Source organism: Acomys minous, assembly GCF_964271855.1.
Source record: "Acomys minous genome assembly, chromosome: 6".
NCBI classification, from domain to species: domain Eukaryota; kingdom Metazoa; phylum Chordata; class Mammalia; order Rodentia; family Muridae; genus Acomys; species Acomys minous.
In genome coordinates this window covers 33,584,734-33,600,490 of record NC_140487.1, presented here as the reverse complement: position 1 = coordinate 33,600,490, position 15,757 = coordinate 33,584,734, and the positions used below count along the sequence as shown (strand labels likewise).

At 40.3% G+C, this 15,757-nt stretch overlaps 1 protein-coding gene across 2 annotated transcripts in view; it reads left to right on the top strand.

The window, feature by feature from the left end:
• GNAI1 (G protein subunit alpha i1) overlaps window positions 1-11,251 on the top strand; it is an 83,296-nt gene extending 72,045 nt beyond the window's left edge. For both annotated transcript variants that reach the window (XM_084784508.1, XM_084784509.1), the window contains exons 6-8: window positions 1,932-2,061; window positions 3,802-3,955; window positions 9,177-11,251. In XM_084784508.1, coding sequence (XP_084640634.1) covers window positions 1,932-2,061; window positions 3,802-3,955; window positions 9,177-9,367 — 475 coding nt within the window. In that variant the 3' untranslated portion in view covers window positions 9,368-11,251. The remainder of the gene's footprint in view (window positions 1-1,931; window positions 2,062-3,801; window positions 3,956-9,176) is intronic.
• The last annotated feature ends 4,506 nt before the right edge of the window (window positions 11,252-15,757 follow it).

Sequence of the window (15,757 nt, the reverse complement as noted above, 5' to 3'; positions counted from 1 at the left end):
ACCTTCCCTGCAGTGTGTACATTTTCCATTTCCTTTGAGGACTCATTAAAAGTGACTCTAGCCAGTTTAATGTTTGCATTCGGTTCATCTCAGTATATGATTCCTTGAGACTGTAAAGCCTCCAGGCTTTTCACGTTCACCTGAGTTTGAAATAGAATGAGCGTTGGTGTCTGCATTCCAAGATAATCTAGTTGTTTTCCTTTTCTTTGGAGTGCTTCGGTACACTTCAAGCTGCTACTCTAGTTTTGAACCTGCAGGCCTCTTGGTTGATTGAAGGAGCCTGTCGCCACCACTGAGAATAGCCATCATCACTTAAAGTCAGCCAGCTGTAGGCATCAACTACATCACTGACACAGAAGCATTAATGAGCGATTAAATAACTGAGTTGGCCAATCAGCTCAAACAAGTGGAAGATGGGCTAGATTGGGCTGTTACAGTGAGTGGATGAGGGATGTTTGCTGTGTGACGTAAGCCATCTAAGGTTATGGTAAAGTTGCTTAAGGCAACTTAAGAAGTGTTGATCTATCCAGGAGTGGGGGGCACACACCTTTAATCCCAGCACTTGGGAGGCAGAAGTAGGCGGGTCTCTGTGAGTTTGAGGCCAGCCTGGTCTACAGAGCTCATCCATAACAGCCAGGGCTACACAGAGAAACCCTGTCTTGGGTAAAAAAAAAAGCTGATCTAATTAAATCAGGTTTTCTTTTGTTTTTGTTTGATCTCTATTACAGTGTGTCATATATTCCCCACTCTACTTTCTGTTCTCTTTCAAACCACTCGGATTTATGTTGTGGTAGGATCAGTTTGTTACAGTTTAATGACAGAGGTAACAGTACTAGTGGATGAATTTGGATTTGGTTTTTAGGCCACTACTGCTCTGTAGGGAATTAAATAGGAATAGTTTTAATTAGTGCACCATAAAGACAAATGGGGCCTTTAAAACTGTGCCAGTTTACAGGGTGTTTCCATTATATAAGTGGATATTTCTAGGCTGTATAATGTAGTCTATGCAAATTTAAACTTTTGCTTAACTTTATAAACTCTTGCCAGGAACAAGAAGAAAAGGTCATCGGCATTATTTGTTTGATTGTGTCAGAACCTTGTACATTAACCTTCAATTGCCCATGATTGCATATTATGTAACCAGTTTCAAAGTCTCCCCCTCTTTCCTTTAATCTATAAGCTGCACAGACCTCTTGACCCCTTTCTAAAATTGCTTCATTTCACAACCATTTTCTTACCTGGAGTTGTTTCTCCTTTCCATCAACATCTTGCTTTCTGCTCCGACAAACCTCATTTGTCAGTTACGATAGGGGAGCCCTGTTCTCTGGCTCTACTGCTCAGGACTGGGCAGTTGAGTGCACTCACTTTGATCTCTGGTTTCCTCCATTGTGTAACGTAACTGTCAGTGTTGACAAGCAGTAAGCTCTTCAGTTGCTTTGATGTCTGAAATGCTTTCATATGTTTGTTGATGGGCGCCTGTGCTTTAATTTTTAATTTTTAATTTAATTTATTATTATTATTATTTGTGCACGTGTGTGTGTGTGTGTGTGTGTGTGTGTGTGTGTGTGTGTGAACTCACACATGCTCATGCAACAGTGTGCATGTGGAGGGGATCCTGGCATTGAACACAGACTGCTAGGCATTCTCTGGGCCATCTCTAGGACCCATATGTGCTATTTGTTAAGAGTGTTTTTGATCTGGCTTTATAGTTACTCTGGCTGCAATCAAATAGTTAATAAAAAATAACTTTAAAAATTTCTACACTTTGAGAAAACGAATCGGTAACTTCTTTTTCCTCCCATTATGTCCTTTTCTCCTTTCTTCTCATCCCGCAGTCCCCAAGCTATGTGGAACATTTTTTGTTGGCCTTACAGAACTCAGAGCTTTTGAACGCTTAAAGTGGTGTCAATTCATAAATTTTCCTCTTACAGAATGTTCGATGTGGGCGGTCAGAGGTCAGAACGGAAGAAGTGGATCCACTGCTTTGAAGGTGTGACCGCCATCATCTTCTGTGTGGCCCTGAGCGACTACGACCTGGTTCTCGCTGAAGATGAAGAAATGGCAAGTAGAAGGGCTTTTTAGGAGTGTGGCATCAAGTGCCGAGGGCTACAGATGCTGCCAAGAACTATTCTGAGAAACCTTGAGAAGTCCTTGCTTCGGAACGAAGTATTTGGGAGTTCAGGCTCTCTGCTTTAGCTCCTGCTGCAGCATGAAGGGCCCGGGTGCTTAGAAGGCACCTGTGCTTCTCCTCCACCCACCTACCTGGGAATTCCCTGCGTCTGCTCCAAGGCTCATATGTCCTCACTAGTTACACTGTTAGCCTGTAAATTTTGATATATGCTATACTTCTCTATTTATAGAAAGACAGTTTTCAAATAACAATAAATGCATCATTAATGTGGAGAAATATTTTTAATAGAAATTTAAAAGTCTAGCACTTAAATACAACGGAAAATTTTGGGAGATTTCAGGTCTTTCTAAAACAAGTTCATACAGTTGTCAGCCAGGAAGGAAAAAGACAGCATCACATTTACATTTCCCTCATTCCCACACTGTGGAATATACCAGTGTCCTCTCTAAACACAGAGCCTGAAAGGGTAGAAAACAAGAACGGAAGTCCTCTTCTCTTATATCCACGGTGCTGAACTAATTGGATTTCAGTTCCTTCAGTTTAGTACATTAGTGTTTAAGCTTCCGCCTGTCTCTTAACAAAAGTTTAGCTGATCTGTGCAACAGTGACATTTCTTTGACGTGTTCATATGTGGACATCCTTTGATTGTAACATCCTGCGGCAGGAGGCTCTCAGGCATAAGACGTTACATGGCGAGCCTTCACCCAGTGATGACTGAATGATGCTGAAACACTCTGCTTGCTAAAAATCTATGTTGTATTTGTCCAGACATGACAAAAATATATTATTCTGGGGGAGACCTGGTGGCAATCAGAGGAAGGACAGCAAGTTACCAAGAAGAGACTTGATACCCTATGAGCATATAGAGGGGGAGGTAATCCCCCTCAGGAACAGTCATAGGGGAGGGGAATAAGGGGAAATTGGGAGGGAGGGAAGAATGGGAGGATACAAGGGATGGGATAACCATTGAGATGTAACAAGAATAAATTAATAAAGGAGGAAAAAAAATATATTATTCTGGAATTATTTCTAGCTCTAGATTAGAGATCTAATGAGATAGAAACCTCAATCCACTGGACATGACCACCCATCACCTCTGTAGTCTAATTAAAAGGTAGCTGGCCAGGAGGAGGTAGGGAGGAGTTCTTTCAGTACAGGCTTCCTGGGAAAGCAGGCTTTTGGTGTCCTAGGGCTTGGTTTGGTAGTGAGAAGAGCTCCGAGATTCTATATGGGAAAAAAAAATCAGGAAGCAGAGGATACCCATCATCCCACTGTCTGGGTCAAACTGTGGTCTGGTTGATCATTGTCACAGGGCTGGTTGTGCTGGGTCTCCCACTGGCTTCTAGAAGATTGTTGTTGCCTGTGTGTAAGGGAAGGCATTCATTTTCTATTAGGAGGTAATTGCTTGCACTGGGGCCAGCCTCCCTTCCTTTGGTCACAAGGAGGAAACCTGTAAGGCTTTTGTTGCTGGACTTTGAAATAAGCCAAAATGACTCAGAACAGGTTAGAGACAAAATTGGACTTCAGATAGCAACTGGGACGTTCTTTCTTTTCCCGGTGTCACGTGGCTTTCAACTAAAAGGATCCGGTCTGCTGCAACATTTGTTCCTTTTAAAGCTATTCCTCAGAAACTTCACTATTCATGGAAATGACTTTATTTTCTCTTACAGAATCGGATGCATGAGAGCATGAAATTGTTCGACAGTATATGCAACAACAAATGGTTTACAGATACTTCTATTATACTTTTTCTAAACAAGAAGGATCTCTTTGAAGAAAAAATAAAAAAGAGTCCCCTCACAATATGCTATCCAGAATATGCAGGTATTTGACTCTCTTGGAATAACTTAGCCAATCATGTGTTTCTAAGAGAAATTTCCCCTAAGGCAAGCTTTTCCATTGTTTTGAATTTATTGGCTTACTTATTCTTGCACTGGAGGGTGTACTATTTCTCAAGCTGCATTTGAACACGAGCAGTTCTTTGAGGTGTGGATGAGTTTTTTGTAAAGCCCTTGTTCATTTTATGGGAAAGCTTTTTGGCAGCTGCCAGAGATATTTCCATGTCTCTGTGAATTCAAAAACTGACTTGCTCCTACCCTAATCCATCACAGATTGGGTAAGCAAGATAGATAAGACCAGTCTTTGCTTATTATCTTATCTCAGACACACACATGCTAATAACCACATGATAAACAATAGCAAGTCACCCTGCTTCTAAGAGGGAATATTGCAGGAAGGCAAGTGAATGGTATATACTCACTTACAAGTGGATATTAGCCCAACATAGGTGTCCTCTGAGGGACTCCACCCAGCATGGGGGATCGGGACAGATTCTGGGGCTAGATGCTGGAGCTCTGAGGCTGGTATTGAAGGGTTGGGGGATGAAAGGAGCTAGAGGGGTCTGGAGCTCCACAGAGAAACCATCAAGATTGGTGGATCTGGACACAGGGGGCCCTGCACAATCTGAGGCACCAACCAAGACACTGCATACAGAGAAACTAGACCCCCTGTTCAGAGGTAGCTGGTGGATAGCTCATTCTGCACATGGCGAGGGAGAGGGAAGGAAGTATGCCTTGGACCTTCTGACATGCACTCTGGTGCCCATGACTTGATCACTCGGCAGGGCAGCCTGGCCTTTTGGACACACAGAAGAAAGGGATGCAGGCTATCCTAATGAGACCTGATAGGCTGTGGCCAGATGGTGGGGGAAAAGGGCCCCCCTGTAGGAGATCTAGGGGAGGGGAATGGAGCAGAAGAGGGAGGGAGGGAGGGCAGGAACAGGAAGATACAAGCAAGGGAAAACAATTGGGATGTAATGTGAATAATTATAATTGAGAGGGGGGGGTGGGGCAAGTGAAGAGTGAAGAGGAGCCAGTGAGGCAGCCAGCTCCTCCACAGTGCAGGGAAGGTTTCATAGGAAATCCAGGCCTTGAGGAAGAGATCTCAATGACGCTGTAGTTTTGCACCTATGGCCAGTGTACCTCCATTGAACAAAGACCCAGCTGTGATAAGATTTAGGTCTATGATCTTGAACAAAGCAGAATCTTTATCTCTGTTCCAGTATCTCATCTTCAAAATCAGGACTTGAGCTAAAACTTTGGTTTTAATTTGGTTTAGTTTCTTGGAGCCTATCCCAAGCTGCTAATGAAAGTAGGTTGATGAGCCCCAGACTTGGGCAGTGAGCAGGAAAATCAGTACTTTAAGGCCATCCTGACCTACATAGTAAGTCCAAAGAGAGACCAGGGTATATGAGAACCTCTTCCCAAAACAAAAAGTGAGAAACAGGAACAGAACTCTCTACCCACTCACACCCTCCTGGTCCTCACAAACAAGAAAAGTAAATTGGTTTTCATATATATATAAAATGACAGATCCTGTCCCTTTAAAAAATAAGGCTGCCACTGGTTTTTATAAACTCTAAAATTTAAATATTCTTAACCTTTATCTCAGTATGTTTGAAATAAACAAAAACAAATTCTCAAGAACTTCTTGAAGTCTAAATAAATTTGAGTCAGTGCTGCACTGAAGGGTTGATGGTGGGTATTGTATGAGTAAATCTCAGAGCCGATGTTGGATGGCCCTGGTGTTGGTTCTTGGGTAGAATGTTCAGGCAGCTGAGGACAAGAGCTTAATGCAGACACAGAGCCCAAATTGAGATCCCAGTGCATCACACATCTGCACCCAGACCTTCACCAGGCCAGCTGCCTTTAGAGTCTCCCTGGAAGCAGAAAGGAAGTGTCCTGTAGTAAACACAAGACTATTACATAATTATTTGACATCCCAAGTGCTAAGATTACAATTTCAAATCCCCAACGCTTGTTCTAAGAATTGATCCAGTTGCTTCTTGTATCAACATCATCACCTCTTGGTTCTTTTGTTTGTTTGTTTTTTGTTTTGTTTTTAGGAGCTTTCCCCCCTACTCCCTTTTTTTTTTTTTTTTTTTTCTGAGACAGGTTTCTCTATGTAGCCTTGGCTGTCTTGAACTCATTTTGTAGACCAGACTAACCTCAGACTAACAGCAATCCTCCTGCCTCTGCCTCCCTGAGTGTTGGGGATTAAATGTGTGTGCCACTATGCCAGGTCTCAGCTCTTGGCTCTTAAGATTATGATCTTTTATGGATGAATCCTGTACAGCTTCCTAACCACTTGAGCGTGTCCTACCTCTGCTGGCTTGCAAAGCACCCCTCCTTTTTCATTGTGAATTGCTGTTTCACTAGGGTCCCCCGGCAGTCCTATAATCTTCTTGCAAGCTATCCTTTCCATAGTCATATTTATTCTTACTGTGTTAAATTATGTTATTCTCCCATTTTTTTTCTCCATAGGCCCTTGCTTCTGTTCTCAACTGTTTCTTGAATAGCATTTAGTGTTGGGGCATAAACAAAGCTACTACTGTTTTCTTTATCTCCTTCTCTTTTGACTGTCTCATAAAGTTTCCAATTTTCTAGTGTTGAGGTTGCCCTCACCCAATCATGTATTCATTTAGGAAACTTCACATGGCACAACATACTTATTCTCCCAGCATGTATGTGCAACCTCTGCAAGACACACTCACTGTCTGCTCTTTCTCAGACTGAAAATCAAATCAAAGAATGTGTTTGGCAGCTTATTCATGTATTTGGTAGCCATTGGGATGCAGTAATTTAGCTACCCAGAATATGTGTTGTGTTTGAGCTATGTACTTAGTGTAAATAATTTTATACAAACACATTTGTAATTAATTTAGAGGGTATATATAATAGCTTCCTTAACCCAACAAGATATTTTTCATTGCATACAAATTTTAGAGTAACAAATGATTTAATAAAATTTGATTTTTTTCAAAGTTGATCATTTATTACTTATTCAGGGGCTGTGGTCTTATCATTTATGTTGTAACTGCACACTAAACCCAACTTCTCTCTGGGCCTTGTCATGTGTCATTCATTGCAGGGAGTTTTTATGGGTGGTTGGCAGGATAAAGTTGTTGCATTCTGTTTCAGGATGTCTAATGCTCAAATAGAATTCAGACCTAGTAAAGCGTATAACAAAAACTAAAGTAGGATTTGTATTGTCTGTAGAAGTTTTTAAGTGGCATTAGATAGAGCCCATCTGGATTTGATAAGTTAAGAAATGTGCTGTAGAGTCCCATTTTGATTAGATGTGGAAAAAGTCAGGCATACTGGATGGTGTAGATCAGCAGAGAAGGCGTGCTGCAGAACACAGGGGCACTTTCCATACTGAGTTCTCATGGTCAACACTGAGGCCCCGATGGGGAACAGCACCGCAGAACAGAATCTGAAAGCACAAAGAATCCTGAAAGGCAGACGAGTAATTATTGGTTATAAGAAAAGAAGGATTTAATAGATTTTGTTCTGTTATTATGCTTTAACATATTTTCTAACAATATTAAGTGCACTCTCATACGCACTTAGCTTCAGTGTAGGGCATATTTAGAAAACCACAAACAAGCCAAATGCAGAGTTGTGGAGCCCAGTCCCAATTAACACATCTATAAAACAGCTCCCGCACCTAAGGCTCAGGAAATAACATGGAAGTGGAAGCAGAGAGACTCTAAGATCCAGAAGATGAGAAAGTTTGCTTTGTGAGGTTGCATCTCCTACTAATGTCAGAAGCTGCATCCATAGAGTCTCACCAGAGTGACTGCCTTAACATGATCTGAACAAGGACACCACCAATAGACATGCCAGAGTGAATGGGAAAAACCCCAAGAGGCCTCACCCCTACACAGAGGACTTCAGGCAACAAAGGAGTGCTGAGAGCAGAAGAATCTGCCCCAGGGACGAGCACACCAAGTGGTTATCCAGTGCCAATGGGCAGCCCTGAAAACATACACACAACCAACTTTATACAGTTTGAGCAGATTGTATTTAGGAACGTATATGTATGAACATACATCTTTCCGTGTAACAATAATTAATGAAAAAAGGCTGTGAATTTTTAAGAGAGCAAGGAAGGATATATGGCAAGATTTGGAGGGAGGAAAGGAAATGGGTAAATGAAGTAATTATATTATAATCTGCAAATAAAATAAATAATTTTTTAAAAATAGAAAAGGGAGGAGAGATGAACACACAGAATAAAAAGTGCGAAGTCAGTATCTACTGCCTGAGTCAGGAAACTGAACCCCCCAGCTCCCCACGAGTCCTTCAGTCTCAACAAATTCATCCTCTTGCCTCCCCCTGATTTAGAGTGGCCTCTTCTTTTTGATTGTTTTGCAAGCAACAACTGGGTCACACAGGGTATGTATATTTGCTTCTGGCTCCTTGAGTCCAGCGGAAATCTCAAACCCCTTATATTCTGATGGCAACTAACAATATGATCCTCCCAGACTTCACGTGTCAATGACAGTGCATGAGCTTTCAGGTAGATGGTCATGCTCTGCTAGCGTCCTTTATGACCCTACTTTGACCATAACATAATTCTACCAAGCCGACACTGAAGAGCTGGGTCTATGGGTCAGAGTATGTGTGGGCTTCTTCTCAGATGCTGCCAACTGACTTGCGAATGCTTCTTACTCAGGGCAGTCTCCAGCCCCTCCTGTAAAAGCAGGAGTATCCCATTCTTTTTTGGTAACTTCATAGCTTTGAACTGTATTGCAGACTTTGCATAATAAAATGATCATAAAAGGATAATTAATGAATAACTATGAAGGGAGAGGGAAGCATTCAGCCAGCATTAGTGATTCACCTCTGGGTTAACACAGCAATAATAGGCCAACAATAGAGTTAGGGGTCTGGAATTCTCCAGCTTGCAGATGTAGATGATAAAGGGTGACACATAAGTCCGACTCTCCGAGACTCAAACAGAAACAGAGCGCATAGACTACCATGCAAAACAGCTTTTAAGTGTATAAAGGTGGCTTGTAAAGATTAGCTTACATAGGGTATTTTTCATTTGAAAAAAAAAATCATTTTGTTCTAGAAGGGAACATATGGTTATGGAGTCCCTATATTTTATATGCGGAAAACTGACCTGTGTTTAAAAGTACATTTTCCTGAACCCTGTCCAAGTTTAACTTCTTGCATACTTCCTTTTCCCGTCTCAGGATCAAACACGTATGAGGAGGCAGCTGCATATATTCAGTGTCAGTTTGAAGACCTGAATAAAAGAAAGGACACAAAGGAAATCTACACGCACTTCACCTGTGCCACAGACACAAAGAACGTGCAGTTCGTGTTTGATGCTGTAACCGACGTCATCATAAAAAATAATCTAAAAGATTGTGGTCTCTTCTAAGTTTTGCAGTTGGTAGTAAAAATGCATTTTCAAACCAAATGAGTACTTATACATGGATCTCTCTAGACTAGAGTCTCCCAGCAACACAGAATGTAGTATACAGCAAATGCATCCTGGACCTGACCAAAGTTGTTCTGTTTTGTGTCTTTATCTGAGCGTAATAGAAGGACCTTTCTCAATGGTGAAAGATGGTCCTGCAATGTGAAAGTGAGGTGTGGTGTTCAAGCTGGGCTCTAGTGTACCAATGGTTTCTGTGTACGTGTAAATATGCAAATGTATGATGTATTTATAATTTTTGATTTCCCACATTATGTTTAGGTTGTAAGAATGGCGACTTATGATGCTAGTGTGATGGCTTTGGAAATAACATAAATATTAAGTACCTTGTACTGAATGACCGATTAGTTCTCTGTTTGCCAGTTTTAAACAGCTTTTGTTTATGTTTGTGTTCTATAAATTTTAGGTACCATAACTAACATTAGGAGATGTCATGGCCCTTACCTTGATTACATGTATACTTGTATTCATAAGATGTTATTTGTACAAACATTGCACAGACTATTTTAATAATATGAGTTTTCCCTAAAGTTGATGTGTCTCATGGAGATGCGCCTACAGAGGTTGGATCCACCTGTCTTTGGGTCAATCATTTAAGCATTGTGTGTATTAAAGTTTTCATTTACTGAGTGCATGATGTTCCGAGTCTACATTAGATTTTTTTTTAAGAAACTAAAAATTCCAGATTTTTGAAGATACAATATCTTAGACTTAAAAACACTTCACTTTTATTCTGTCACGTGGTTTCAATTTGAATCTCAGTATCTGGATGGCATTTCTACATTGCCTTCGGGTAATGCCAGATTAATTTTATACATTTAAATAACCACAGTTTTATTTATAATGAAGTTTACATGAGTGCTGAAAGCATTTTTGTGGGTAAAAAATTTTTAGTATGTGAATTTTGAGACACTCATTTACATATTTTCTTTGAGAAATCCCTTGTATTTTAGCATACATGATCAGTCCTTGTTTTGAAGATGACCAGAAAAATACTCTATTACTGATATTATATAAGCTTTTGATTAATATGTAACAAGTTTTAAGTTTTAGGCTCATCACTTTATGTCAAAAATTACTTATTTTCCCTTAGCTTTTCCAATTCCTTCCACTTGCTTGAGTTTATGTTCTTTTAAAACTATTCTATGATTTCTGACATTGAGTGGACAATTGAATAATAGTATTTAACACAATCAGTGCTTATATGTGTGCTAAAATAGGTGTTACGTAACAGCTACATGCTGAGGTTTGTTGGTGAGGGCCATTTTTCTTTTAATCATTTACCATGTGTCTGTGTGCCCTTGTTTCAGCAAAGCGAATACCATTCTCCAGCTCCACCCCTTTTTAGCTCATCCTACAAAGTTAAGTCTTTCCATATGCTTTGCCTGGAAGTAGTTTCTCACTGGAGTTAGGTGGTGCCATTTCTGTAGTCTCCTTGTTGGCGTTTGTGCACATGTAAGTGTGTGGAGAATTGTGAAATACGTTCACATCTGTTTACTTTGTGGGAATTTGCTTTCTTCTTTGTAATGTAATGAAATGTAAAGTTATCAAAATTCCTTAAGTGTTAGTTTAGATTATTTTATGTGCCTTTCATGAAAAAAAATACGTTTCCATTCATTTTTACTAATGGAAGACCTGTCAGACCCACATTGTGATGCTATGTATGAAATTCAACTATCATCTGAATAAATTTGAAAGATGGAAAAGAGGGTTTTAAAGCCACTAAGAAGCACATTTGGTGACCATCATTGGTGAATCCCTGAACTACTCTGTGTAACTGTGCTACTAAGACATCCCAATAAATTTAAATTTTTAAAATTTTACAAACCTGTTGACTGAACTCATTTTGCATTATAAATAAGTTTCAGTGTGCGAGAGCTCCCTTCTTTGTTTTATGAGTTTGTCCTGCCCAAGTGTTCTTGTACAGTATGATGCCAGAAATGAAGTTGCTCATATGTCAGTCCCTTATGGGAATTCAGCCCACAGCTCACTGTGCCCAAGGGGTCTTGGATAAGTGAAGTCCTTAGGTCATAAGGATGTGTGCTTTAGAAGAGGCTTGAGGTGGTCTCTCACTTCTTGCTCACTTTACTGCTTGGCTGAGGATGTGAGGAGATTCATTTTGCCACGTGCTTCCAGCATGTTGACTTGCCACAGAGCTAGAACAGTGGGGGCAGTTGATCAAACAGGAATCTCCAAATCCATAAGTCAGGATAAGCCTTTTCCTTTAATAACTTATCGCAAATGTGTTTTGATAGTGATGGAGGGCTGCATAGCATGCCTACTGAGTATATCTTTGTCCAGAGACATACATCCCCAGTGGTCACATGTGTGTTCAAGACATCTGTAAATGTGGTCCAACACAAAACCATTAACTTGCTTAAAACTTATAAGTGTGTTTGTGGTAGGAGGAGGTGGGGAAGGGAGATGGATGACCACGTGGGACTCTGCAAATCCTTTCTCCACATCTAGACAAGGTTTTTTCCTAGAGAGATTTTTTTTTTCCAGAGAGTTCTTTTTCACTGAATCACCTCTTACTTTATGATTTAGAGCAAGGAGGTGTGGTTTGTTGTTGTTTGTTTCCTGTTTCCAGGTCTTTGCTGAGCCTCCCCTTAAATGTCTTGTTGATGAAATTCAATCAACCCCTTATAATCTAGATTGGCATACTAAATATATAATTGGGACTACATTGCCCTCTGTTTTAACCTATACTGGCTCTGACTTGTTAATAAAATTGAGTATTATTTAAAGTCTCCTGCTCAAAAACTTTCTATCGACCCATTTTAGTACTTTCTGACTCCTCTTTTATACTACATATAAATAGTGCACTGTGCTCTGCCCAGACTTCCTATGTCATGTGAATAATCTTTAAAACCCTGCCTAGGTGGGTCCTCAGAAAGATGGGATGCCATTTACCGGAAGATCCACCTATACCCCCTCTTGGGCGTATACCCAATGGATGCTTCATCCTACCACAGGGACACTTGCTCAACTCTGTTCATTCCTGCTTTATTCATAATGACTAGAAATTGGGAGCAACCTAGATGCTCATCAACAGAAGAATGGATGAAGTATACTACATTTGCACAGTGATGCGGAAAAATAAATGGCATCATGAAAATCTCAGGCAAATGGATAGAACTAAAAAATAATCATCCTGAGTGAGATAACAGATCCAGAAAAACAAACCATGATTATCTGCTCATATCTGGATATTAGCCATTAAATAAATGATAACCAAGCCATAATGTATAAACCAAGAGAGGTTAGGCATAGAGAAAAGGATGGGGGGAGAGGCACATGGATCTCCTTGGAAGGCAGAAATAGAATAAATTTTATGAGTAGACAGTAGTAGGGGTAGGGGTATGAGAACAGGAGGATCAGGTGGAAAGAGGGAAGGAAAATAGGATTGAGGGGAAACAACTAAAATTGAAGGGCATTAGAAGAGTGATATGAAAACAGTGCAGTAGAAATTTCCTATAATATATGAAGGTGATCCTAATGAAGTCTCCAAATAGTGACGGAGACAGAAGAACCCCAGTGGACCATCTCCTGTCACCAAAGCTTACAGTACCAGGATTGAGCTGTTTGCCAAAAGAATCCAGTGAGAATCTCCAAACAGCCCAGCCTGTGGCCAAGAAAAGAAGTTGCTCTCCAAAATGTGACAGTATTGCCCCATTGCTGAGGACAATGTTCACACAACTTATTGAACATGGAGAAGTCAAGCTGATGGATAGTGGAGCCTTCACACAATATCTTAGTTTCTCTGGTGTGGGAAATTACTCTGCAGGCTGCCAAATGGAAAACTTAAACACCAATCTAGCCACAAAAACTGACCTAAAATCTGTCCTACCTACAAAATATGCTAGGGTGATTGTGGCATAGTACTTTTGGGAGTAACTAACCAATGACGTCTGATTTTACTTAAGCCCATTCCATGAGGAGGAACCCACACTCAGCACCAATTGATCGTCCAAGAACCTGAGACTAGATAGCCCAGGGATTTAGGGTTAGATTAGACGATTCTGGTAATTTTAAAAAGTATCAAAAATTATTCCTAAGTCTCAGCCAGACATTAGAGAGAGAGAGAGAGAGAGAGAGAGAGAGAGAGAGAGAGAGAGTCAGTACTTGGAACACACAGAGCTAAATAGGATGTCTCCATCAAATTCCTTCTATCAGAGCTCTGGGAACCCTGTGGAAGAGGGAATGGAAAGAGCAAAAGAGCCAGAGGGGATGGAAAGCACCAGGAGAACAAGACACTCTGAGCAGGACTCATCTGAACTCATAGACACTGAAGCAAAAAGCACAAAGCCTACATGGGTCTGTAACAAATTATAGCTTTTCAACTCAGTATTTTTATGACTCCTGGATGCATGAATGAGTGGGTCTCAGATTCTTGTGCCTGCTTTTGTGGTTCTTTCCTTCTGTTGGGTTGCCTTGCCCAGCTTTGGTGTGATGGTCTTTATTTTATCTTATTAAATCTTATATTACCATGTCTGGTTGTTACCTCATAGAAGCCTGTTTTTTTCTAATGAAGAACAGATAGGGAGTGAATCTGGTGGTGTTGAGGAACTGGGAGGAGTTCAGAGAACTGAGGGAAAAGTGTAATCAGGATATATTGTATGAGGAAAAGAAAACATTTTCAGTAAAAGGGACATTATATATAAAATATTTTTAAATACGCTTAGGGCATGGGATGTATTCATTTGGTCTATCATTTTATGCATTAGCCTTTTGCTTGTGATACTTTATATTCTGGTGTCTGTCCTTCTGTCTGCTCTTTGGGGAGCTATGTGGTTTTGGAAGGCTGCCATTCCAATCACATTTCTTACTTTCCTGGTTGTAGGCTCAATCCTGACCAATCCAATCTCACATCCTTAAGCAAGGGATCCAGACCAACTCACATACAGTCTCAGTTTCCCATTCTTAGAACCATAAGGCTTTTGTGATTCAGGAATACCCTTCCTTCATTTCAGTACATCTCTGAAAAATTACTTTCTACTTAATCCAGTTCAAGCATATTCAACCTCTTTGGAAAAAAATAGAAATATGTGTGTGCTCTTACTGAATGCTGGTAACTGGTCAAGGTAAAGGCTCTGGCAGATAATTTTACATGGCCATGTCAAGATTTCAAATGCAGGAATGAATGTCTGTTTGAGGGCTCTGAAGAATTATCTTCCTTCTTGAAAAGACATTATCAGAGTCTTCCAATTCTTTCTACTCGTGGCTTTGGAATTTCTCTGAACCCTATTCCCTTCTTAGGTCACAAAAACACGGTACAACTAATGTTGGTATCTATGTTGTCAACACCCATGAGAGTAGTGCAGGCCACAATAGCTATGCATTTTTACATAATATTTTTGTCAGCAGAACTGCCCACTACTCTAGGTATCTTTAATGAACTTGATTAATAATGTGGTCAGTATTGCAGCTATTAGCATTGTGATATTGTGATTGCTTAGTATGTTTTTTTACAAAAAGTCTGGGTTCACAGGCTCCCTTCTTGATTGGTTGCACTGACATTATTTTTTATCAAAAGTGGCACTAAGTGGACTTTTTATTTTAGAGTGTGTTTGTTTGGTGTGGTTGGTATGGTGTGGTGTGTGTGTGTGTGTGTGTGTGTGTGTGTGTGTGTGTGTGTTTGTGTGTGTGTCCCTACAGAGGCAAAAAATATATCAGATCCCCTGGAGCTGGGGTTATAGGCTGTATGGTGCTTTCCAATCTGAGTGTTGGGAACCCAATTCCATTCTTAAGTTCTGAGCCCCTTCTCTAAGCCCTCATTAAATCATAATCAGTGTGTAACACATATGTATAGATAAGTGTTTTGTGTGAAATGCTTCAAAAGCTAACTCTGTAATTAATCATTGGAGTTAAAACCCTCCTGCTCTGTCTTATGTTGCTACTGATACTGGAAAACTCAAATGAGAGGGGAAATGCCTCGATTTTAGGACAGCTGTTATTTTTAATAATATAGTGGAAACTATGAGAGATTTGCAGTTTTAAAGTAAGCTTGGGAATTTTTTTCATTTGCACTTCATAACCCTGCCTTAAGCGTTAAAATGCATTTATATGCAGTTTTGTGCTTTACGGTCCCACTGGCCTGTTTCCCAGGCATTTTTCCCTTATTGCTTTGGTGTTTATAGTGACTTTTTTTTATAGTTACATTAAAAGTTATGAAACACATATCATTGAGTCTAGAGACACCCAAGTTGCAGACAGGAATTGGCTGAGTTACTCGGACCAGAGCTGAGGAAGCTTGACTGTGACAGCCTTGCTGTGTATGCAATCCTGAGCACCATGTAAATAGGCAAGCACTTCCAGATTTTGTGATATTTG